The sequence below is a fragment of the Taudactylus pleione genome, unplaced genomic scaffold (assembly GCF_031769625.1).
Source record: "Taudactylus pleione unplaced genomic scaffold, aTauple2 ptg001330l, whole genome shotgun sequence".
Classification (NCBI taxonomy): domain Eukaryota; kingdom Metazoa; phylum Chordata; class Amphibia; order Anura; family Myobatrachidae; genus Taudactylus; species Taudactylus pleione.
In genome coordinates, this window is record NW_028285730.1 from 327358 (window position 1) to 350627 (window position 23270).

The following is a 23270-nucleotide window of genomic DNA, read 5'->3' on the forward strand; positions in this document are numbered from 1 at the left end:
TCCAGTCTGCCACATCATGGACTCCCTGCTCTACCATCCCTCCAGTCCCATGACTGCCACATCATGGACTTCCTGCTCTACCATCCCTCCCGTCTCCAGTCTGCCACATCATGGACTCCCTGCTCTACCATCCCTCCCGTCGCAAGACTGCCGCATCATGGACTCCCTGCTCTACCATCCCTCCCCTGTCCCATGACTGCCGCACCATGGACTCCCTGCTCTACCACCCTCCCCTGTCCCATGACTGCCGCATCATGGACTCTCTGCTCTACCACCCTCCCCTGTCTCCAGTCTGCCACATCATGGACTCCCTGCTCTACCATCCCTCCAGTCCCCAGTCTGCCACATCATGGACTTCCTGCTCTACCATCCCTCCCCTGCAGCATCATGAACTCCCTACTCTACCATCCCTCCCCTGTCCCATGACTGGCGCACCATGGACTCCCTGCTCTACCATCCCTCCCCTGTCCCATGACTGCCGCACCATGGACTCTCTGCTCTACCACCCTCCCCTGTCCCATGACTGCCGCATTATGGACTCCCTGCTCTACCATCCCTCCCACCTGCCACATCATGAACTCCCTACTCTACCATCCCTCCCGCCCCGACTGCAGCATCACGGACTCCCTGCTCTACCATCCCTCCCCTGTCTCCAGTCTGCCACATCATGGACTCCCTGCTCTACCATCCCTCCCCTGTCGCAAGACTGCCGCATCATGGACTCCCTGCTCTACCATCCCTCCCGTCCCCAGTCTGCCACATCATGGACTTCCTGCTCTACCATCCCTCCCCTGCCGCATTATGAACTCCCTGCTCTACCATCCCTCCCATCTGCCACATCATGAACTCCCAACTCTACTATCCCTCCCGCCCCGACTGCAGCATCACGGACTCCCTGCTCTACCATCCCTCCCCTGTCCCCAGTCTGCCACATCATGGACTCCCTGCTCTACCATCCCTCCCCTGTCCCAAGACTGCCACATTATGGACTCTCTGCTCTACCACCCTGGCCTGTCCCAAGACTGCGGCATCATGGACTCCCTGCTCTACCATCCCTCCCATCTGCCACATCATGAACTCCCTACTCTACCATCCCTCCTGTCTCCTGACTGCTGCATCATGGACTCCCTACTCTACCATCCCTCCCCTGTCCCCAGTCTGCTAAATCATGGACTCTCTGCTCTACCATCCCTCCCGTCCCCAGTCTGCCGCATCATGGACTCCCTATTCTACCATCCCTCCCCCTGTCCCCAGTATGCCGCATCATGGACTCCCTACTCTACCATCCCTCCCATCTGCCACATCATGGACTCCCTTCTCTACCATCTCTCCCGTCCCATGCCTGCCGCACCATGGACTCCCTGCTCTTCCATCCCTCTCCTGTCCCAAGACTGCCGCACCAAGGACTCTCTGCTCTACCACAGTGGCCTTTCCCATGATTGCCGCATCATGGACTCCCTGCTCTACCATCCCTCCCATCTACCACATCATGAACTCCCTACCTCTACCATCCCTCCTGTCTCCTGACTGCCGAATCATGGACTCCCCTGTCCCCAGTCTGCTGCATCATGGACTCCCTACTCTACCATCCCTCCCATCTGCTGCATCATGGACTCCCTACTCTACCATCCCTCCCATCTGCCGCATCATGGACTCCCTACTCTACCATCCCTCCCATCTGCTGCATCATGGACTCCCTGCTCTACCACCCTCCCATCCCTTGACGCCCACATCATGGACTACCTACTCTACCATCCCTCCCGTCTCCTGACTGCCGCATCATGGACTCCCTACTCTACCACCCTCCCCCATCTTTCCACTTCAACCTTCTGTGCTTTTTCTTTTCTCTGTAATATTCCACTGCATGTTACAACTCTATGCATGGCTCATCCTGCCCCCTGTAACCTATGCAGTGTGCCTAAGATGACTATAGTTACACAGGCAGGAAGAACCCCTGTAACTAATTATGCAGTGGGTATCTTGCTAGTCACTGTTCATTTTATCCATGTATATCTTGCTTAGCTCACATTGTAACCAATGTAGTGCTCAATATGGCTGCCCCGCCTGGGACTCCAATGTGTCCAATGAACAATGACGGTTCTGATCATTTTGGAGCGATCTCACCTATTATCTTTTATCTCCCCATTATGGGTCATCTCTTCCAGACATTGCCTATTCTACCCAGTATAATCCTATGTAATGTGCCAGAAATGGCTGCCTCACTTGGATCCTTCGTGGGTAGGATGAATAATACTGGGAACTTATTACCCAAAATGGCTGCCACGCCTTTGTATTATATGTATGGTCTCTGTATCTTATATTATGTGCAGCCTATCTGTAAAGTGCCTTGAGTCCTATTGGAGAAGAGCACTATATAAATAAAATATGAGATATGGTAAGAACTTACCTTTGTTATCTCTACGAAGTCCACAGGGTTCCACAGGTTACCTTGGGGTATAGGTGATGACGTCAGGCATCGGGCACCATAGAGTTAAGTTTTCAGCCTCCCAGGATGCACTAGGGTCCCCCTCCTATACCCCGCCCCCGAGCCAAGGCATCTCAGTTACGTACCAAGCCATAGGCCGGAGGAGGAGAAGGAAGAGAGAGAAAAAAAGATCTGGACACACACAAGAATCACATTCTCACCAGAGGGAGACGAAAAAACCAATGACCAGAGCAAAACCTATCTGCAGCACAGGTGCGACAGGGCGGGAGTCCTGTGGAACCCTATGGACTTCGTAGAAATAGAGATAACAAAGGTAAGTTCTTACCATATCTCATATTTTCTACTTCAGGGTCCATAGGGTATCCACAAGATACCTTGGGGATGTCCCAAAGCAGTATCCTTTAAGGGTGGGGACGCTCCTGTGCCGAAAGGAGAATCCGCCGCCTGAAGGAAGCATCCTGAGAGGCAAAGGTGTCAAACGCGTAATACCTCACAAAAGGTATGGACAGAGGACCATGAGGCCGCCTTGCAGATCTGGACTGCAGAGGCACCACGTCGAGCTGCCCACGAAGGACCCACAGACCTAGTGGAATGAGCCCTCACAGAAGATGGAACCGGCAGGCCTTCATGAAGATAAGCTTCAGAAATTGCCATACGGATCCAAGCTGCCAAAGTTTGCTTTGAAGCAGGCCAACCCTTTTTACGGAAGCCATAGAGGACAAACAAGGCGTTTGACTTCCTAAACGAAGAAGTGCGGTCAACATAAATCCTTAAGGCCCGCACAACATCCAAAGTGGCCTCACCCAATGAAAGGTCAGGTGAGTTAAAAGCCAGCACAACGATTTCCTCGTTGATATGAAAACGGGAAACAACTTTTGGAAGAAAATCAGGACGAGTGCACAGCACTGCCCTGTTCCCATGAAAAATCAAGAAAGGGGGGGGTCTACAAGAGAGCCCCTAAATCAGAAACACGTCTGGCCGAAGCGATGGCCAGAAGGAAAACAGTTTTAGCTGTTAGCCATTTAAGATCCACTGAGCCCAGTGGTTCAAACGGCGGTCCCTGGAGAGCCCTCAGGACCACAGCCAAATCCCAAGGCGCCACCGGTGGAACAAATGGTGGCTGAATTCGCAGAACATCTTGCATAAAGGTGCGCTCATCAGGGATTGTAGCAATCCTACGATGGAACCAGAAAGACAGGGCAGAAACCTGCACCTTCAAAGAAGAAAGGCGAAGCCTATGGTCTAGTCCCGCTTTTAGGAAGGCTAGCACTCTAGACAGACGGAACTCCCGAGGTGCATAACCTCTCGGTCGACACCACTGGAAGAACGTATGCCACACACGATGGTATATTCTTGCTGAAGACGGTTTCCGAGCTCTTAGCATAGTTCGTACTACAGAGCTGGAAAACCCCCTGGACCTTAACATGGCCGTCTCAACAGCCACGCCGTCAAAGACAGCCGAGTCAGGTCCGGGTGAAGACAAGGACCCTGTGACAGAAGGTCCGGTCGTAGCGGCAACCGCAGAGGAATGTCCACGGACAGACCCTGAAGGTCTGAGAACCAGTGCCGTCTGGGCCATGCGGGAGCTATCAACAGGAGCGTCCCTCCTTCCTGTTTGAATTTCCGGATTACCCGAGGAAGAAGGAAAAACGGAGGAAACAGATAAGCAAACCGGAACGTTCACTGGACGGACAGAGCATCCACCAGAGACGCCTTTTCGTCTCTTGTGCGAGACCCGTACACCGGCAACTTGTTGTTGTGCCGTGACGCCATGAGGTCGATCTCTGGAAGATCCCACCTGTCCACCAGAAGTTGAAAGACGTCCTGGTGCAGAGACCATTCCCCCGGATGAACGTCCTGGCGACTGAGAAAGTGGCCTCCCAGGATGAATACCGCTGATATGGCCGGGAGATTGCGCTCCGCCCAGATCAGGATGCGGGACACCTCTACAAGTGCCGTCTGACTTCGGGTTCCTCCTTGCCAATTTATGTAGGACACGGTGATTGGACCTGCACGGGCTGACCCTAGAGAACCCGATGGGCCTGCTGGAGAGCATTGAAAACGGCACGGAGTTCCAAGATGTTTATTGGAAGCTCCTTTTCCGCCTGAGTCTATCTGCCCTGGAACAAGTGTGGACCCGTGACCGCTCAATAGGACCCAGTTCGCCACCCAAAATGGACGACCCTTGTTGAGATTGGTCATCTGCAACCACCAGGCAAGGGACAGGCGAACCTCCGGAGTGAGCACCATCGTCTGGGATTTGAGACTCTGAGGCAGTCCATTCCATTTGGACAGGATCAATTGCTGCAGAGGTCTGGAGTGAAACTGGGCATATTCCACCATGTCGAATACGGACACCATGGAGCCCAGTAACTTCATTGCCGAGTGAAGAGACACACGGCAACTCTGCAGACAACTGCGCACCCTCAACTACAAGGCAGAGATCTTTTCCCCCCCGTCACAAAGATCCTCTGCTGACTGGAGTCCAACAAGGCTCCGAGGTGCAAAATCCTCTGAGACGGGATCAGGGTGGACTTTTTCCAGTTTATCAACCAGCCGTCACGTTGCAGTACCGCAATCGTCAGATCCAAATGGTGTAGAAGGAGCTCCGGAAATTCTGCTACCAACAGTAGGTCGCCCAAGTACGGCAACATGCGGACTCCCTGCAGCCGCAGGGAAGCTGCCATGACCGCCATCACCTTGGTGAACACATGTGGTGCTGTCGCCAAGCCAAAAGGTAACGCCCGGAACTGGAAGTGATCGTTGCGGATTGCAAACCTGAGGAACTGTTGATGGCGCGAAAGAATAGGGACATGCAGATAAGCGTCCTGTATGTCCAACGACACCATGTAATCCCCAGGTTCCAGCGCCAGAATGATGGACCGTAGGGTCTCCCTCCGAAACGTCGGCACCCGCAAGGACTTGTTGAGTGCTTTGAGGTTTAGGATCGGACGGTACGACCCATTGGGTTTCTGCACCAAAAACAGATTAGAATAGAAACCCAGGCCCCTCTGGGTTAAAGGAACATGCACTATAACTCCAGCCTGGAGCATAGTGTGCAAAACCTTCCGCAGTTCCGTGGCTTTGTTCCGGTCTGATGGAAGACCTGTGGTGAAGAATTGGGATGGGGGCCTGTGCCGGAAGGAGAGGGCATACCCGTGAGAAACCACCTCGTGAACCCAACTGTCTGTCGTGGTTACCGACCAACACTGGGCGAACCGTAGCAGGTGGCCTCCCACTTTGGGATCCCCCAAAGGGAGGCCCGGACCGTCAGGCCGCAGGTTTGTCATCAGACTTAGGGGCCGAACGTCTAGTACTCCAGGCCTGCTTCCGGGGCTTGGCCGACTTCTTGGGGCCAGCCTGTCGGGGAAAGGACTGTGCTTTAGGCCTACCCTGGGCCCTGTAAGGCCGAAAGGACGACGTACCTGAACTGGAAGGAACTGCAGCAGACGGGAGACATGCCGATTTGGCTGCCGCCAGTGTGGCTACAATTTTGTCCAGAACCGGACCAAATAGGACTTTTCCATTAAAAGGCAAGGCTTCCAGGCCCTTTTTGGAATCAGCGTCCGCCTTCCAAGATCGCAACCATAAGGTGCGACGAGCCGCCACTGCAGCCGCAGAAATCCGTGAGGCCGCTTTATTAATTTAAGTGGCCAAATCCCGGAGATTGCCTATCAACTCGGTCTGTTCAGCCGAACAGTCGGAATCGAAAGACGCCTCTAAAGTATCTGCCCAGCGCTCCATAGCTCTGGCTACCCAACACACGGCCATCGCCGGCCTTGATGCCCCCCTGCGAGGGAATAAACGGACTTTAGGCAGATTTCTACCTTACAGTCCGTGGCATCCTTTAAGGAGGACATGGAGGGCATGGGCAACGTGGCACTTCGGACCAGGCGTGTCACATGTGAATCCACCTGTGGCGGGGATTCCCACTTAGCAAAATAATTGTCTGCAAACGTATAAGCCACTGCTAAACGTCTTTGAGGCTGAAACCGTTTGCCTGGATATTTCCACGCCTCCGCTAAGTGGTCCACTAATTGACCCGAAAGAGGAAACACTGTGGCATCGCCCTTAACATCCTTGAAAAAGGCATATTTGGATTTTGACACCGGAGGATCGTCATCCTCAATAACTAAAGCAGTCCGGACTGCACGAATAAGGCCAGGAATATAAACCTTAGACTTAGCGTCCGACTCCTTAGTACGGGGAGGTTCTTGGTCAGAAAGATCCAGAATCTCCCCATCATCGGACATCTCGTCGTCATCCTCATAAGGAGCAGACAGAGACGCCACCGGCCGCTTGTGAGGCCGCAACACAGACTCCCCTTGTAACACGTCCGACAAATGCTGTACAGAGCTTGTCAGTGAATTAACCCACGCAGGCTCCTGAGACCTGAGGAGGGGAAATAGGGAGACTGTGGGGTACCATCAATTGTCTCGGGAAAGCCTGCATGGGTGACGACACCACTGACTGCTGGGACAATCCCATCTGTGAGAATGCAGGCTGCGGAGCTAACTAGCCCACGACGCTTGTTAGCGCTTTGGCGAAACAAGCCCAGGGCGGCTCCTGTACCGGAGCCGTGACAGTAATTGGCCGCGCCAATAAATAACACTGCCGACACCGCGTTACCCTCCCCCTCCGCTATAGGTACCTTACACGTAGTACACAGAAGCTGGAGAGGAAAATCACTTTCAGACATGATGGCAAGTATGTGACCCCTCTCACTGATATGCGTTAGTATAGTGAGAGAACCGCCCTGCATTCACCGCACCGCAAGGGCTTTAGCAGAAGAAGATCAGGGACAGTGAAAAAGCTGACAGTAGAAAGTGAAAGTACAGGCAGCAGACGCTAGCAGCAGTCACATACAATGCAAAGAAATCAATCCCTGCACTATCAGTGCTGATCCTCAACTACGCAGACACAGTGCCTGGTAGGACACAGCGCTGCATACACAGACCTGAACCAATGGAGGAGAGGTATGCCGGGGGACCCAGACCGCGATGCCACCGATCTTCAGCGTCCAGCAGCGCTCACCATGCTTCCAGCAAAAGATGGCCACCGAGGAGCAGAGAGGAGGCCGGCCTGGGGGAGGAGCGCTGCCACAGGGCCAATCGGCAGGTGCAGAGAGGGCTGTGTGCAGCGGGGGAGGCGCCGGCTGTGATACAGGGAAGGCGCGCTCCCCTGGCATGCAATTAACCCCTGGGACGCCGCAGCGCTACTGCTCAGCTGCGGTCCGCTGTCCCAGGGGGGTAGTGGAAGCGCAGGTCCAAAACCTTGCTCCACGCTGCAGCCAGTCCCCAGGGAACCCCCTGCCTGGGGACTCTGGACCATGTGCTCAGCAGCTACCCACCGCTTACCTGCTGCCCCCTTGAATCCGGCCATGGTCCCAAATATCTGGGGTTATCGCTAGCTGTGACCCCAGATGCCTACCAGCATCCCCGGATCAGTACCGGCGTTCTGGTACCGGCGGGGGTGTAGGGAAGACAGCATGGACGGCAGTACTGACTGTCCATCCAGATGAGCAGCCACAGTTGTCTTGTAGAAAACTTCAGGGGCCAATTCTAGCCCCGCTCTAAACAGGTGCATCAGACTCCGGCCGGGCACCAAACGAAACTGAGATGCCTTGGCTCAGGGGCGGGGTATAGGAGGGGGACCCCAGTGCATCCTGGGAGGCTGAAAACTTAACTCTATGGTGCCCGATGCCTGACGTCATCATCTATACCCCAAGGTAACCTGTGAAGTAGGAAATTATTAGTATAAACCTAGAAGTACGTATGTTCTCTACATAAGTAAATGTCACATTAGATAAAAAATGATGAGGTTTATTGTAACATCGATAAATAAACATTACACCCCCCCCCCACTATCCCAACTCTGCATATCAGGTTAAAACTACTCACACATGAAACGTGGACCCCGAAAAACCTGTTTAGGCCTTCAATGTGAAGCTGAGGTACAAAGAGCCAGAACATGTATCCTATATGTATTCATTTGATTTCATGGGTGGACACACAGACAGACAGACACTGCAGTGCGGGCTGGCTATACCGAGAGCTATCTGTAGCCGTCCCCACTGCCAGGGTACACGCACTTCTCAGTTCATACCACTATGACCGGGGTTTCTGACGTGACAGGAGGGCTGGCTGAAGACCCTCTCAGACAGCAGCGGCTGCAGGACAGGTAGTGACCAGAGACTGCATACAGCAATCAGGGGGTTACATTTGAAAAATAGACCATTTCGTGGTTTTCTTGCAGATATAAACTCTTAAACCCCCTTCCCCCCAAAAGGCCCAAATCCCACGAGTTTAGCCTCTAACCCGCACATGCTGCAGATACAGGTTACATGAACCACATAGCTTGCAGCTATAGGGAGAGGGTACAACACTGACAATAGACCGGCCATCGTCTGATCATCACTGACACAAAGGGAGCGGCACAGAACAGAACCATCTTCCGCATCAGTCTTGCAGGCTCTGCCGCTCTCTCCATATTATAATACAGAATAAATACATGGTGTAAGCAGACGTGGGGGACCGGGTCTAGTTTCAGGCATTACAGTGAACACAGCTGCAGGGACACAGACAGGCAGCTATGACTCCCTGGCAAGCCAAGGGTTCTGCTGGGTCATCCACCGGTCCTGGCCCCGCTCCCTTAAGTGATCCTGCTAGATCATCCACTGGTCCTGGCCCCGCTCCCTTCAGAGATCCTGCTAGATCATCCACTGGTCCTGGCCCCGCTCCCTTCAGAGATCCTGCTAGATCATCCACTGGTCCTGGTCCTGCTCCGCTCCCTCCATGTCAGCCTAATGAAGAGGAGAGAAAGTTCATTGTAGACCCCAGAGCTGGATGTACATCGCTTCCCTATAGGTCAGATTCACTATCACTCACCTCGATCTCCCCATCATCTGGAGACTCATTATAATCATTCATCTCATCCATGTCCTGCATGTCCTCGTCGTCCTCAGAATCTTCCTCGCTGTCTTCATCATCCTCGTCATCTTCCTCTTCCTCCTCATCATAGGGCTGGGAAACAGAGAAGAGACAACTTATTACCCAGACAGGACGCAGGTGTAATTTCACCCCACGGGGACGCAGGACCCTGCCCTACAAAGCCCCCTTTCAAATCTCTGTAGTTACATTTAAGTATCATCTGTTCCTGACCAAGTTCTAAACTTTGCTAAGCAGAGTTCGGATGTATGTACTGTGCACTATATAAGCTAAAGTGATTCACCAACAACTGCAGCAAAGTAAATACATAAAGAGACACTGAACAGTTTCAAAGTAAAGTTAGAGAAAAAAAAAGGGGTGCGACTCGCTGCACCAGTCAGACGTTAGGCATTATAGTCCCTATCTGGTATAATGGGCACAGGGTGCGATCAGTGACAGCTGTCAGTCAGTCATAGAAAAGCCGCTGTCGTATCGTGATGCACAAAACGTAAGCAATAAATAAAATGTAAATGTTCATTAGAAGAACGCAGGTACAAACATATACATATAATATACAACCAAATATTAGTGTGAGAAGTAGGAACACAAATGTGGTTGTTATTATAAGAATTGGGTCTTTAGAATACTAACGGGCGCCCCAAAAACACAAGTGAATGCCGCCCTGATAGCAGAGACACTAGAATACTAAGCTTAGAGAAAAATAATTACATTATCAGTGGAAGTAGAAGTATCCACAAGTCACAGATCTGCTTATCTGGTAACAGCTAAGGCTGGGTACACACGTAAAGATTATCTGTCCAACCAGCCAACTAGGTGATTGGTTGGAATGAGAATCTGGTAACGTATGTGAGTAACTGATATTCAGCTATTTGTTCCTAAATGCCAGAAAACAGATGAAAATGGCGTCAGACAAGTTTGTTAAAATGTTTCATCTAAACGATTTGTTCAAACTTGTCTGACGTCATTTTCATCTGTTTTCTGGCATTTAGGAGCAAATTGCTGATCATCAGTTACTCCCATACCTTACCAGATTCTCATTCCAACCAATCACCTAGCTGGATGGTTGGACATAAAATCTTTACGTATGTACCCAGCTTTAGGTTCACTCCATTGTGAGCGCATTAGGCTGTCTAATATTCCAAATCGTGAGCACATCTGATCTATACGTCGTGTCATGTATGGGACATTTCATGCAATGGCCCAATAGTAAGTATTCTTGTAACCATTCATTTCCTTTAAACCAAATATGCAGTTTATTAGTAATTATCATGAACAATCCTCATAATAGAGGTAAGAACAGTCACATCACTTTATGCTGGCCATACACCTGCACGACGAGCGTAAGATCAGATTCACATACGACTCCCCGGAGCTCCCGCTGGCATATTTGTTGTTTTTCATTGCACACGATCTGTCGTACGATCGATCCTGTGCCTCACGCGCTCATCGGGAAAAAGTAATTGAAACGACAAGAATGGACGCACGATGCATCGCATGCACAAAATACACGGTACGATCTGCACACGATACGATGGATAATATGGGCTGCACATCTAATCATACCATACGTTTTGGGAGCGCGCATCGGATCGTATCCTTCTCCAAGAATACACGATTCATCATAAGACTAGTCAAAAACCGGGCAATCGGTTCGAAATCGTGCAGGTGTATGGCCAGCGTTACTCTCCGGTTATTTCATAAAGTGAGAGAGGGCATCTACATTTATAGTGTAGGTATTGTACCCGATTTGGACCCTAAGTACTCAGGACCTCATTCAGAGTCAGTCGTTGCGGCCGCACGGTCGTAAGGGAAAAGGGGCCGGATATGCAAATGATGCACTCGCAAGTTGCGTCCTTAAGATCAGATCGGTAGCTGGCCGACCAAGGGGAGGATGTGGCCATAAGACAAAAAATACGCCCCCTTCTCGTACGCATTACACGTCATCTCCGGCCATATAAGGATTAATCGAGACCATCGGAACTGGTCGTGGAGCTTAAGGTTGACCATACCCTCTCTTAAGCACTACAATCTAGTCAGTGTAAAAACCTCCCATGTCACGTGTGCCATGACACTACTTTGTTAATTATGCACTCCCATAAAACGCTGTTCGCATAATTAGGCACGCCTGCGTTCGGATCTCCACTCCCCCGTTTTCAAGCACCTTCCCCTGTTACCACCCACAAATGCCTCATTCTGTCACTCAAACTACCGACCTGGCTGTGTTCAAGGAGAGAGAAATTTCTGATCGTAGCAGCTAGTTTGCGCACGCGCATTGCGAACTTTACGCATGCGCAGTTTAGCGAACATCGGCGGCGTACGACCATGCGGCCGCAACGACCGACTCTGAATGAGGTCCTCAGTCTGTTAATATTCAGGAGGTGGTATTGTATGATATATTCAAATCAGCTTTTATTTTCACAATAATAAATGTTGGTCACAAATTATACACCCTACATATATACTGTGTTATAGGAGATGAGAATACATCACAGTAGCTTGAAGCGTCAATAGGGCATATAATAGCAATTGTGTGCAAAGTTTCTATTCAGTACAGTACATAACTTAATAGCCTCAATTACATCATACAAAGGGCGGGATGTACTACTCATTGCCTTTTGGATGTGGTACATCCCGCAACTTATCCAGATCATCCTGGCATTAATAACGCCAGTATATACCTAAAACTGCAAATAAAAATCGCAAAGAACAGCGCTTCTGAGACCAGGAGGTCCTTCTGCGCATGTAGTATGACTCGCTTGTCGCAGAGACCGCTGGGTGGGATTCGATTGAGGGCTGGATGCATCAAGCATCATATTTTCAATGCGATGCATTCTGCCACGCATCGCATGCATACAGTAGCGTCACTTATTAACGCTGTATGTATGCAGATTCAAGCAAAGGACAACTCTCCGATCAGACTGGTCATTTGCTGTGTGGGGTCTTCCGGGTCCTTCTGAGCGTGCGCGGCGGTCAGCCAGCACAATACGTAAGCTGCGGGGGACCCTCGGAGGATCCTATTGGATTCCTCACAGGGAAGTCTCAAAAAAGAAGCTCATAGGCTTCTATTAGGCAACCTATCGGGTCCAAGCTCCGGGAAGTTTTGCTTTCCGGCTCTTGGTGCAGTCAAACCTGACTGCATCGGGTCGCGAACGGGATTATTCCCGAGACCGACCCTGGTTACAGTAAAAGGATCTCATTGGTGGTTCAGGAGCGCTAACACCAACTTTTCATGGCCTGTTACAAAACATCCTCTGCTAATGACTCACATTTGGCAGGGCTGACACGGGTGCAGTATCAAAGGGGTCAACCGGGGTCCAAAATGCAGTATGAAGAGTTGTAACACGAGTTGAAACTGTGTTCAGGTGTCCCAGGTCGGAGCCAATGCTTCAGTGTGAAAGGGGTATTACTAGCCAGTCTAATCTCTGCAGCTCACAGCGTAAAGTTACACTGACGAGCAATTTAGAGAGTTCACACTTGAATTGAATTTGGAAGGAGAGGGGAGCACTGGAGACGGAGTGAGCTAGGGAAGAGCAGGAGGGTGGAGTAGCCCCGTTACACCCCCAGCTCCTTACCTCAGAGGTGGGCTTTCCTATAGGCACTAGGTTGTTGTCCTTTTCGGCTATGCTCTGGAGCTGTGGGGGGAGAACGCATAGATTAGTGTCTGAGTAACGGTGCGCAATAACCCGGAGGACATCGTCCAGCCCCCGACTCACCCAGGCCTGGTGCTGCTGCTCTTGTTGCTGTAGTTCATTCTCGTCCACACAGGGACGGTCCAGGTTAAACCACAGGGACTCGGTGACTTGTGGGAATAGTGACGGGAACAGCGTGGACATGATCTGTAAGGAAGAACCACGTGTCAGTCACTTCTATAGCACATTACTCCTTTGTACAAGGCGTTTCCCTATTAGACGTATGATGGAGACACGCAGAATCTGACAGCACACGTTACACGTGTACACGGAGCAGCCACAGGGAAGCCATCTGCAAGGAGAAAGCATTTCCAGTATATATAGTCCTCCGTACACAGTCCTCATTGTCTGATACTTCTACTACTCTGCACAGTCTTCTTGTGTGTATCAGACTGTCACACACATGTAACATGGATAGAAAGTAAAAGTGCATATATGTAACATGCTCAATCCTAAGAGCACATCCATGTAACACCAGTGTGAGCACGTACAAGTGACATGGAGACACCAAGGTAGCATATACATGCAACATAGGGACACATACATGTAATATGGATACACTTGACAGAACACATATATGGAACATTGAGAGACTGTGAAAACTGTTACATGCAACATGGATACACAGTGTCGGAAGCATTTGCGTCCGGTTTTCCGTACAGCCACGGTAATCCACTTACAAGCTTTTGCTAATGTGTGCAGGACATATATGTGTATCGCTGTCCCACCCACTGTTTATACACCTGCAGCCACGACAATCATGATTAGTATCTGTACATCCAGCCGCAAAAGATCCGTCAGAAACAGACGTCCCACCTCCATCAGCGCGCCACCACACTCACACTAGATTCAACAGTTCCCTGCGTCTCCACCGTATCCACCCATCTCACAGAAAAAGCGGTCCCATCAATCCATCCGCACTTGTGATCCTGTGCATGCACAGTACGCCGAGATCCGCGTCATCCGCCCATAAGCTGAGTGAGCACATACATGTAACACGGAGACACTGTGAGGACATATACATGTAATGTAGATACACATAGGGGAATTCAATTCGAGGCAAAGTTTTCGGCTGTCCGACTTTTCGCTTCATTCGCCTGTTTCAGAGGCAAATTTATTCCGTGCTTGTTCCCACTTTTCGCCTAATTCAATTACAAAACAGGCGAAAAAGAAAATAGGCGAATGCGGAACAGGCGAAAAGTACTGAAAGAATTGGGGAAATCAGTTTGCACCCCAGAAACAGGTGCACTAACATAGGGAATGAATATAGATGTGTACTAATAGCCCTAATAATATAGGGAATGAATATAGATGTGTACTAATAGCCCTAATAATATAGGGAATGAATATAGATGTGTACTAATAGCCCTAATAAGACTATTTTGGGTACTTAAGTTGTGTAAATTGCTTGCTATTAGCGTCTAGGTAAAAGTGGTGAAGAATGGCATAAAGCTGTATTTTTTGGGTGAAAATAAGTAGTCCTGTCAAATTTGGGGTACATGAAAATGGGCGCTAGTATATTTTTATGTCTCTAAAGTGAACTTTTTAAAAACAAGAAAAATCCACCTGCTATCCCAAAATCACCTGACCCATACTTGGGGAGCCCCAAGAAGTGTATTTCGCTACTTTTTATGTTTATCCCCTCACTTTTTACATTTTCGCCCCAAAAATTACATGTCTTTTTTTGGGGTGTTCTTAGGTTTTTTTTTGCAGATTTGTCTTTTGGAGGCTGTCCCAAGGGTTCTGAGTCGTTTCCCCACGTTTGCACCCCAAAATAAAGATTTTGCATTTCTTTTCACCTGCTATTGATTGGAGAATCTGTTTTGGTGAATTGTTTCTACTTAGGCGAAATTGTCCTGGAATTGAATTTGGTGAATTTTCTTTTTGGCGAAATTTTTAAAAAAAAAAAAACAGGCGAAAAAAGGCTTTTCATCTCTAATTGAATATGGCCCACAGTGATCACATACATGCAACATGGAGACACTGTGAGGACCGATACATAATATAGAGATCCACAGTGATCACATACATGCAACATGGAGACAATGAGGTCAAATACATGTAATATAGATACACAGTGATCACATACATGTAACATGGAGACACTGTGAGGACCGATACATAATATAGAGATCCACAGTGATCACATACATGCAACATGGAGACAATGAGGTCAAATACATGTAATATAGATACACAGTGATCACATACATGTAACATGGAGACACTGTGAGGACCGATACATAATATAGAGATCCACAGTGATCACATACATGCAACATGGAGACAATGAGGTCAAATACATGTAATATAGATACACAGTGATCACATACATGTAACATGGAGACATTGTGAGGACCGACACATAATATAGAGATCCACAGTGATCACATACATGATGTGACATGGGAGACACTGTATGAGCAGATACATGGACACACTGAGTGAGCACATACATATAACATGGAGACACTGCGAGGACAGATACATGTAATATGAATACACTGAGTGAGCACATACATGTAACATGGAGACACTGCGAGGACAGATACATGTAATATGAATACACTGAGTGGGCACATGCATGTAACATGGAGACACTATGAGCAGATACATGTAATATGAATACACTGAGTGGGCACATGCATGTAACATGGAGACACTGTATGAGCAGATACATGTAATATGAATACACTGAGTGAGCACATACATGTAACATGGAGACACTGTATGAGCAGATACATGGACACACTGAGTGAGCACATACATATAACATGGAGACACTGCGAGGACAGATACATGTAATATGAATACACTGAGTGAGCACATACATGTAACATGGAGACACTGCGAGGACAGATACATGTAATATGAATACACTGAGTGGGCACATGCATGTAACATGGAGACACTGTATGAGCAGATACATGTAATATGAATACACTGAGTGGGCACATGCATGTAACATGGAGACACTGTATGAGCAGATACATGTAATATGAATACACTGAGTGGGCACATGCATGTAACATGGAGACACTGTATGAGCAGATACATGTAATATGAATACACTGAGTGGGCACATGCATGTAACATGGAGACACTGTATGAGCAGATACATGTAATATGAATACACTGAGTGGGCACATGCATGTAACATGGAGACACTGTATGAGCAGATACATGTAATATGAATACACTGAGTGAGCACATACATGTAACATGGAGACACTGTATGAGCAGATACATGGACACACTGAGTGAGCACATACATATAACATGGAGACACTGCGAGGACAGATACATGTAATATGAATACACTGAGTGAGCACATACATGTAACATGGAGACACTGCGAGGACAGATACATGTAATATGAATACACTGAGTGAGCACATACATGTAACATGGAGACACTGTATGAGCAGATACATGGACACACTGAGTGAGCACATACATATAACATGGAGACACTGCGAGGACAGATACATGTAATATGAATACACTGAGTGGGCACATGCATGTAACATGGAGACACTGCGAGGACAGATACATGTAATATGAATACACTGAGTGGGCACATGCATGTAACATGGAGACACTGTATGAGCAGATACATGTAATATGAATACACTGAGTGGGCACATGCATGTAACATGGAGACACTGTATGAGCAGATACATGTAATATGAATACACTGAGTGAGCACATACATGTAACATGGAGACACTGCGAGGACAGATACATGTAATATGAATACACTGAGTGGGCACATGCATGTAACATGGAGACACTGTATGAGCAGATACATGTAATATGAATACACTGAGTGGGCACATGCATGTAACATGGAGACACTGTATGAGCAGATACATGGACACACTGAGCGAGAACTGACATGTAACAGAGACACTGTGAAGACCGATACATGTAATGTAGAGATACACAGTGAGCACATGCATGCTGTCACATGGAGACACTGAGTGAGCACATACATGTAAGAGGGAGACACACAACATACTGTACTCACATAATTACACCTGGTCAGTCACCGTCTCTCTTCCTCCAGCTGCTCTCCGGTCTCTTGCCTCCAGCAAGATGGCGGATAACGGCCGGCAAGCCACGCCCTCTTCCAGACACTGATGATAGAGTCATGTGGGGATAGACAGACCTTACTGCTGTCCGTGAGTTGACGTCAGTCATCCCAGCCACTCCCTCTCTATCACACACAGACCCATCCGCGGAGCATGCTGGGAAGGCTACACCCAACATGGCAGGAGACTTGAAAAAAGTATTGGGCGACCGGCTGGAGGATCTGACCGGGGAGGAGTCCGCCTCCTGGGAGTAATACTGAGGCCGGGACCCGGGGCATCACCAGGCGAGTGTGTATCACTATTGCTACACTGTGTGCCTCACTATCACTACCTGTCCCCGCCCCTTTATCAATAGTGTGCCTCACTATGACTACCTGTCTCCGCCCCTTTATCACTAATGTGCCTCACTATCACTACCTGTCCCCGCCCCTTTATCACTAGTGTGCCTCATTATCACTACCTGTCCCCACCTCTCTATCAATAGTGTGCCTCACTATCACTACCTGTCCCCGCCCCTTATTCAAGTGTGCCTCACTATCACTACCTGTCCCCGCCCCTTTATCACTAGTGTGCCTCACTATCACTACCTGTTCCTGCCCCTTTATCACTAATGTGCCTCACTATCACTACCTGTCCCTGCCCCTTTATCAATAGTGTGCCTCACCATCACTACCTGTCCCCGCCCCTTTATCACTAATGTGCCTCACTATCACTACCTGTCCCCGCCCCTTTATCACTAGTGTGCCTCACTATCACTACCTGTCCCTGCCCCTTTATCACTTGTGTGCCTCCCTATCACTACCTGTCCCCGCCCACTTTCTGTCCATGTAACGTGTTTTAGCCTGGGTAGTGCCCACTCTCTGACCATGTAACGTGTTTTAGCCTGGGTAGTGCCCACTCTCTGACCATGTAACGTGTTTTAGCCTGGGTAGTGCCCACTCTCTGACCATGTAACGTGTTTTAGCCTGGGTAGTGCCCACTCTCTGACCATGTAACGTGTTTTAGCCTGGGTAGTGCCCACTCTCTGACCATGTAACGTGTTTTAGCCTGGGTAGTGCCCACTCTCTGACCATGTAACGTGTTTTAGTCTGGGTAGTGCCCACTTTCTGACCATGTAACGTGTTTTAGCCTGGGTAGTGCCCACTCTCTGACCATGTAACATGTTTTAGCCTGGATAGTGTCCAGTCTCTGGCCATGTAGCGTGTTTTAGCCTGGATAGTGCCCACTCTTTGACCATGTAACGTGTTTTAGCCTGGGTAGTGCCCACTCCCTGACCATGTAACGTGTTTTAGCCTGGATAGTGTCCAGTCTCTGGCCATGTAGCGTGTTTTAGCCTGGGTAGTGCCCACTCTCTGGCCATGTAACGTGTTTTAGCCTGGGTAGTGCCCACTCTCTGACCTGCTCACACATTTATTTTCTCTTATATTTCAGATTTCCCTAATACACAATATGTGTGAACGTCTTTGTATGAATTTCCCTTTGCTGTGCCAGTGATCCTCCATCCCGCCCTTTCCTGCCGCTGTCTCCCCATCTGACAACTCTCTCCCACCTAGGGGGCTCCCCGTTCCTACAGAGCCCCACCTGTAGCTCCTGGGCTGCAGGCATGTCATTGAATCCCCCAACACGGGTGACAGCGACACCGCCCCTCTCCTCTCCCTGCCTCACGTCTGCCACCCAGGATCGCCGGAGGAGGAGACTCTGCAGGTGAGAGATGGAAGATGATGGCAAGAAGGGGAAAAAGGTAAGACGGTGTCAGCTAGCGCACACGGGGGGGGGGGATCACTGCAACAGGCTTACTAAGTTATAAGATATTCAAGATCATTTTGTGTCTCATCACATCTGTGAGGTTCCTCTGGTCTGTGAGTGGTTTTAGCTGTAGGGATTGTGTTCCCAGCTTCCCCATACACTGCAATATATCATTGTAATCCATTAGTCACCTCATCCAAAGCTCATCACCTCCACGTGCCCTGATGAGGTGACTCGCACCATATATGTGTCATGGATGAGCTGCTGATTCCATGCAAGGTGTAGGGACAGTGGGCCTCATTCAGAGGCGGTCGTTAGATGCAAGCAATCACACAGAATCAGGGCGGCCGCTTGCATCCTGAACGGCCGCCTCCTTGTCGATCGTTAAGCTGTGGGTTACCGACCAGGTTGATGGTCGCGATGGTGATCACCATCGGGGCTTACGACCAGGGTAGGGTCTGGGCACTCGTAAGCCCCAGGGAGCTTTCTGCTCTGATGGAGCAGGAAGCTCCCTACTGACATCACTGACGATGTCAGTGCGGCCACCCACAAAACGGTAGGCGTTCGTAAAGGAACGCCTCCGTTTTGGAAACCACCCCCTCGGCCCGCCTACCAAAGGGGGGCAGCGATCGATCAACATCGACAGCCGCCCCTTTGGTAACGAGCTCCGGAGCGACAGAGTTTCTCTGTCGCTCCGGGGCTTGCGCTCGCGCAGTGCGGCCGCTGCGCGTGCGCAGGCCCAACCATCGAGTCGGTTACGAGCGCATCGGTGCTAGCGACCGACTCTGAATGAGGTCCAGTGACTGGTGAATACTGTGATGCAGGGATATAATATCCATAGCAGCACATGATATGAGGAAGGGGCAGCAGGAAGCCACAGACAGTTATATAGTGGGAAGAGCAGGTTCCCCAGCAGCACAGAGTATATCAGGAGATGAATGATGTGTTAGTGAGGACAGGGCTGCATGTGACAGGGGCAGTGACATGATGTGAGGAGGGAATGGAGGCAGCAGGAAGTCACAGACTGAGAGTTATATAGTGGGAGGAGCAGGGTCCCCAGCAGCACAGAGTATATCAGGAGATGAGTGATGTGTCAGTGAGGACAGGGCTGCATGTGACAGGGGCAGTGACATGATGTGAGGAGGGAATGGAGGCAGCAGGAAGTCACAGACTGAGCGTTATATAGTGGGAGGAGCAGGGTCCCCAGCAGCACAGAGTATATCAGGAGATAAGTGATGTGTTAGTGAGGACAGGGCTGCATGTGACAGGGGCAGTGACATGATGTGAGGAGGGGAATGGAGGCAGCAGGAAGCCACAGACTGAGAGTTATATAGTGGAAGGAGCAGGGTCCCCAGCAGTACAGAGTATATCAGGAGATGAGTGATGTGTTAGTGAGGACAGGGCTGCATGTGACAGGGGCAGTGACATGATGTGAGGAGAGGAATGGAGGCAGCAGGAAGCCACAGACTGAGAGTTATATAGTGGAAGGAGCAGGGTCCCCAGCAGCACAGAGCAGTGATGTGAGTTTCCTGTCATACTCATGTGTGCAGACCTTGGTGTCCTCAGCGCTATGTGGAAGGAAGTTTAGGGCTGGTCTCGCTGAGCTCAGGTACAGTGGTTTTCTAGCAGACCTCTTCTATATGGAGCACCTGTAAATGAACAGTTTTCTCAATGTAAAAGTGTAAATGTGATCTATACAACAAGCAGCGCAGTCTTTCTAATATTCATAGTGACGCAGTGTTATCTCCCGTCATTTACTGTATGAGTTCTAGAATGAATCATCTGACCCTATTGTGCCATTGCCACCTGTAGGAACACTCGCCAGTCCGCCTGTTTTCCTCAGTACCGGGGCACTTATATCTTCTGCCTCTGGGTGGAATTGTACATTTTCCATGAGCCTATAGTTAGTTGTAGTTCTATACAGACTTCCTTTTAGATGTTTAACATAAACTGACTTCTATAACTGATTGTCTCTCTGTAAAGCGATAAATGTTATGACACCAGTTTGCGTCTTACTACAGCTGAAAAATGTGGAATTGTTGTTGCAGAAATGGACCAGCTTGCCGGGGACTCATATAAACCCTTATTATTCATTATTCTATTACTCCAGACTCCAGATGATGACTCAGGTTGCTCCTGACAACAGTCCCGTGTATTTGCGTACAGTGGGCGGATTCAGCTTAGAACGGAATTGCAATTATGGTAATGCAGCATCACGCCCCCCCCCCCCCGTGCATGCATCACTTATCCCAGCATAACACAGCATCGGATAATCTGCAAGAACATCGCTAAGTGACCCATGGGGTCACGCAAGCCGGCCTCCGCAGGTGAGAGTAAGAGGACAGGAAGCCTCCGTCAGCCGATGGAGATCCTGGCCTCTCCCCCCCCCCCCCCCCCCCCCAACGAAGGCGACACGCCTCCGTTCATGGAAACACTGGTCGTCGCCACTCCCTCCCCGCCCACACATGTGCAGTACAGGTCAGGTGCCTGCGAACATGGGGAATCTGCATTCAGCAGTGCGCTAGCGTGTAATCGGGGGCCGGCGTGTGCGTTACTGTAACTTTCCGGCTTGATTACAGCACCTGACGGTGTCAGACTCCCTCCTGTCAGTCCTATTCAGGGGGAGAGTATTCCTGAGTGCTCGCTAGCTGCTGGCCCATGGCTGGAAAATTGTTCAGTTGACACCAGAATACGTTTCTTACTCTGAACGTTTTCCAAATCCCGTATTCACTCTCTGCAGCCTCCTCCCACCTGTCTGCCCCTTATACAATCCGCCATAAATGCTGCGGAGTTACTGATCTTCCTCTCTGGCTGCTCCGCAATCTGCTGCACAGCTCTGCAACTCTCTAACTTTCAATCTTCACTCTCCCACCCCCACCCCATATTCTCGCTGAATCTTCCTTCAGTCCCATTTCTGCCCCGAGTCCCTCTCTACCTCTTGTTGTCCCGGTATCACCTGCCCCCAATAGCCTGTAAGCTCTCGGGCCCAGGACATCGTCACGCTTATGTCTGCATCCTTATCTGCGGCTCTGTGCTATATGTATGATGTATCACACTGTCCAGAGCTTTGCAGAGCCTTACACATAAACTATCATTAGGGTTACTTATATCCAGTATAGGGTGCTAGTACCTTCTGTTATACTCTGCGCAGCTGAGCTAAGGACACGTGAGGGTAGAATTCAGGTCTCCTCCTTGTCCTGTGCTGCGGGTGATGGTGGGTATGCTGGTTACTGACGCTTGTGTTGTGTCTGTCACGGAGTTGGGTGTTCTGTCCTCCTGTGAGCACTGTCCGGATGTTGTGTCTGACATTTGTTACCCTGACCTAGGACAGCTCCCGATCACCGATCGTCCATTATGTTTATCTCCGTCTGCGGTACTCACAGATACAAGGGTTTATCTCGTAGAGCTCTGCATGTCGGAGCCTCTCTCCGGAGATCGGTGTCGGATTCCCCCCTGGGCCTGTGAGCAGCTGTTCGGGGCAGGTTCCTCTGGTTGTTGGCAGTACCTATGGCATCAGGGCTAGTGTAATCGTCTCATACATCATCATATTGGGTTACTGCATCTGTGTAGCTAGGCGCTCCGTATCTTCTTCTCTAGCGTCTTGTTCTTCTTAGAACGTCAGCTCTTCTGCCCCCCCCGAATTCCGAGTGCTGTGTGATGGAGGGTGTATGAGTAAAAGAGGGTGTGAGCGACGTGCAATGTGCCGGCTATATCCGAGTTTCTGTAATGTGCAGCGCGGTATCAAATGTAATATTAGGCTTTATCTCTGGCACTGAGATTTTATTCTTATACCGTTCAGTTTCCTAGTATGAGGTCGGAGGGCGACACCTGACGGGCGGATTACGGGACGCCCCTCCAGGTTCCGTACACCCAGCTCTCCGAGGCCTGCGTGGGAGATGGGATAACTAAGTAAGGGAGAGTTGTTCAAAGTGGATAATTTATTTAATTACTTTGTTTTTGGTTTTCTTTATGCAATGTAAGTCTCCCATAATCCTTTACACCCTAGTAAGTTGTTTTTATTCTTCCTTCTTAAACGCCACTGGCTTTTTTTTGTTTTTTATTGTTCAGACGTAATCGGAGACCATTCCCAATCTCCGCACATTATTAATGTGTGGCAGAGATCTGGCCCATGTAATCAAGATGGTGGCCTTTGGCACTGAGGGGGTTAATGTCTTGTGCTGCCCGGCCATTTTCAGGTTCAGGATCCTCTCGCCAAAAACGTCATCTTTCACGGACGTCTCCCCCACAGATGTGCGCGATGGGTGACGTTTTGTCCATGTAAGATGACGTTTTGCCTCGTTCTGTCATCTGAACTTGGCGGGAAGATCCGAGCCAAAGCCGGAGCGCT

The 23270-nt window shown here is 49.7% G+C and overlaps 2 protein-coding genes across 5 annotated transcripts in view; one reads left to right on the top strand and one right to left on the bottom strand.

The window, feature by feature from the left end:
* Positions 1 to 8306: 8306 nt before the first annotated feature.
* ANAPC15 (anaphase promoting complex subunit 15) lies at positions 8307 to 17252 on the bottom strand. The gene is made up of 5 exons (XM_088463182.1): positions 17113 to 17252; positions 13107 to 13229; positions 12966 to 13025; positions 9334 to 9468; positions 8307 to 9248 (listed from the first exon to the last, which is right to left on the bottom strand). The coding sequence occupies exons 2-5, from the start codon at positions 13224 to 13226 to the stop codon at positions 9201 to 9203; spliced, it is 363 nt and encodes a 120-aa protein (XP_088319308.1). The 5' UTR covers positions 13227 to 13229; positions 17113 to 17252; the 3' UTR covers positions 8307 to 9200.
* Positions 17253 to 17275: 23 nt separating this feature from the next.
* The window catches only part of CCM2 (CCM2 scaffold protein), a 52544-nt gene continuing 46549 nt past the window's right edge, over positions 17276 to 23270 (top strand). For 3 of the 4 annotated variants that reach the window (XM_088463176.1, XM_088463181.1, XM_088463179.1), the window contains exons 1-2: positions 17276 to 17460; positions 18608 to 18917. In XM_088463176.1, the coding sequence (XP_088319302.1) occupies positions 18888 to 18917 (30 nt within the window). In that variant the 5' untranslated portion in view covers positions 17276 to 17460; positions 18608 to 18887. Of the gene's footprint in view, positions 17465 to 18607; positions 18918 to 23270 lie in introns of all 4 variants that reach the window. The other variant, XM_088463177.1, reaches the window with a different exon arrangement.

What these genes read in the sequence shown, in the direction of transcription:
- ANAPC15 (XM_088463182.1), bottom strand. Translation starts at nt 13,226, where the DNA reads ATGTCCACGCTGTTCCCGTCACTATTCCCACAAGTCACCGAGTCCCTG. An exon ending in TAGGAAAGCCCACCTCTGAG is followed by an intron (nt 9,469 to 12,965) that starts GTAAGGAGCTGG and finishes TCTGTTTCCCAG; the next exon opens with CCCTATGATGAGGAGGAAGA. An exon ending in CAGATGATGGGGAGATCGAG is followed by an intron (nt 9,249 to 9,333) that starts GTGAGTGATAGT and finishes CCTCTTCATTAG; the next exon opens with GCTGACATGGAGGGAGCGGA.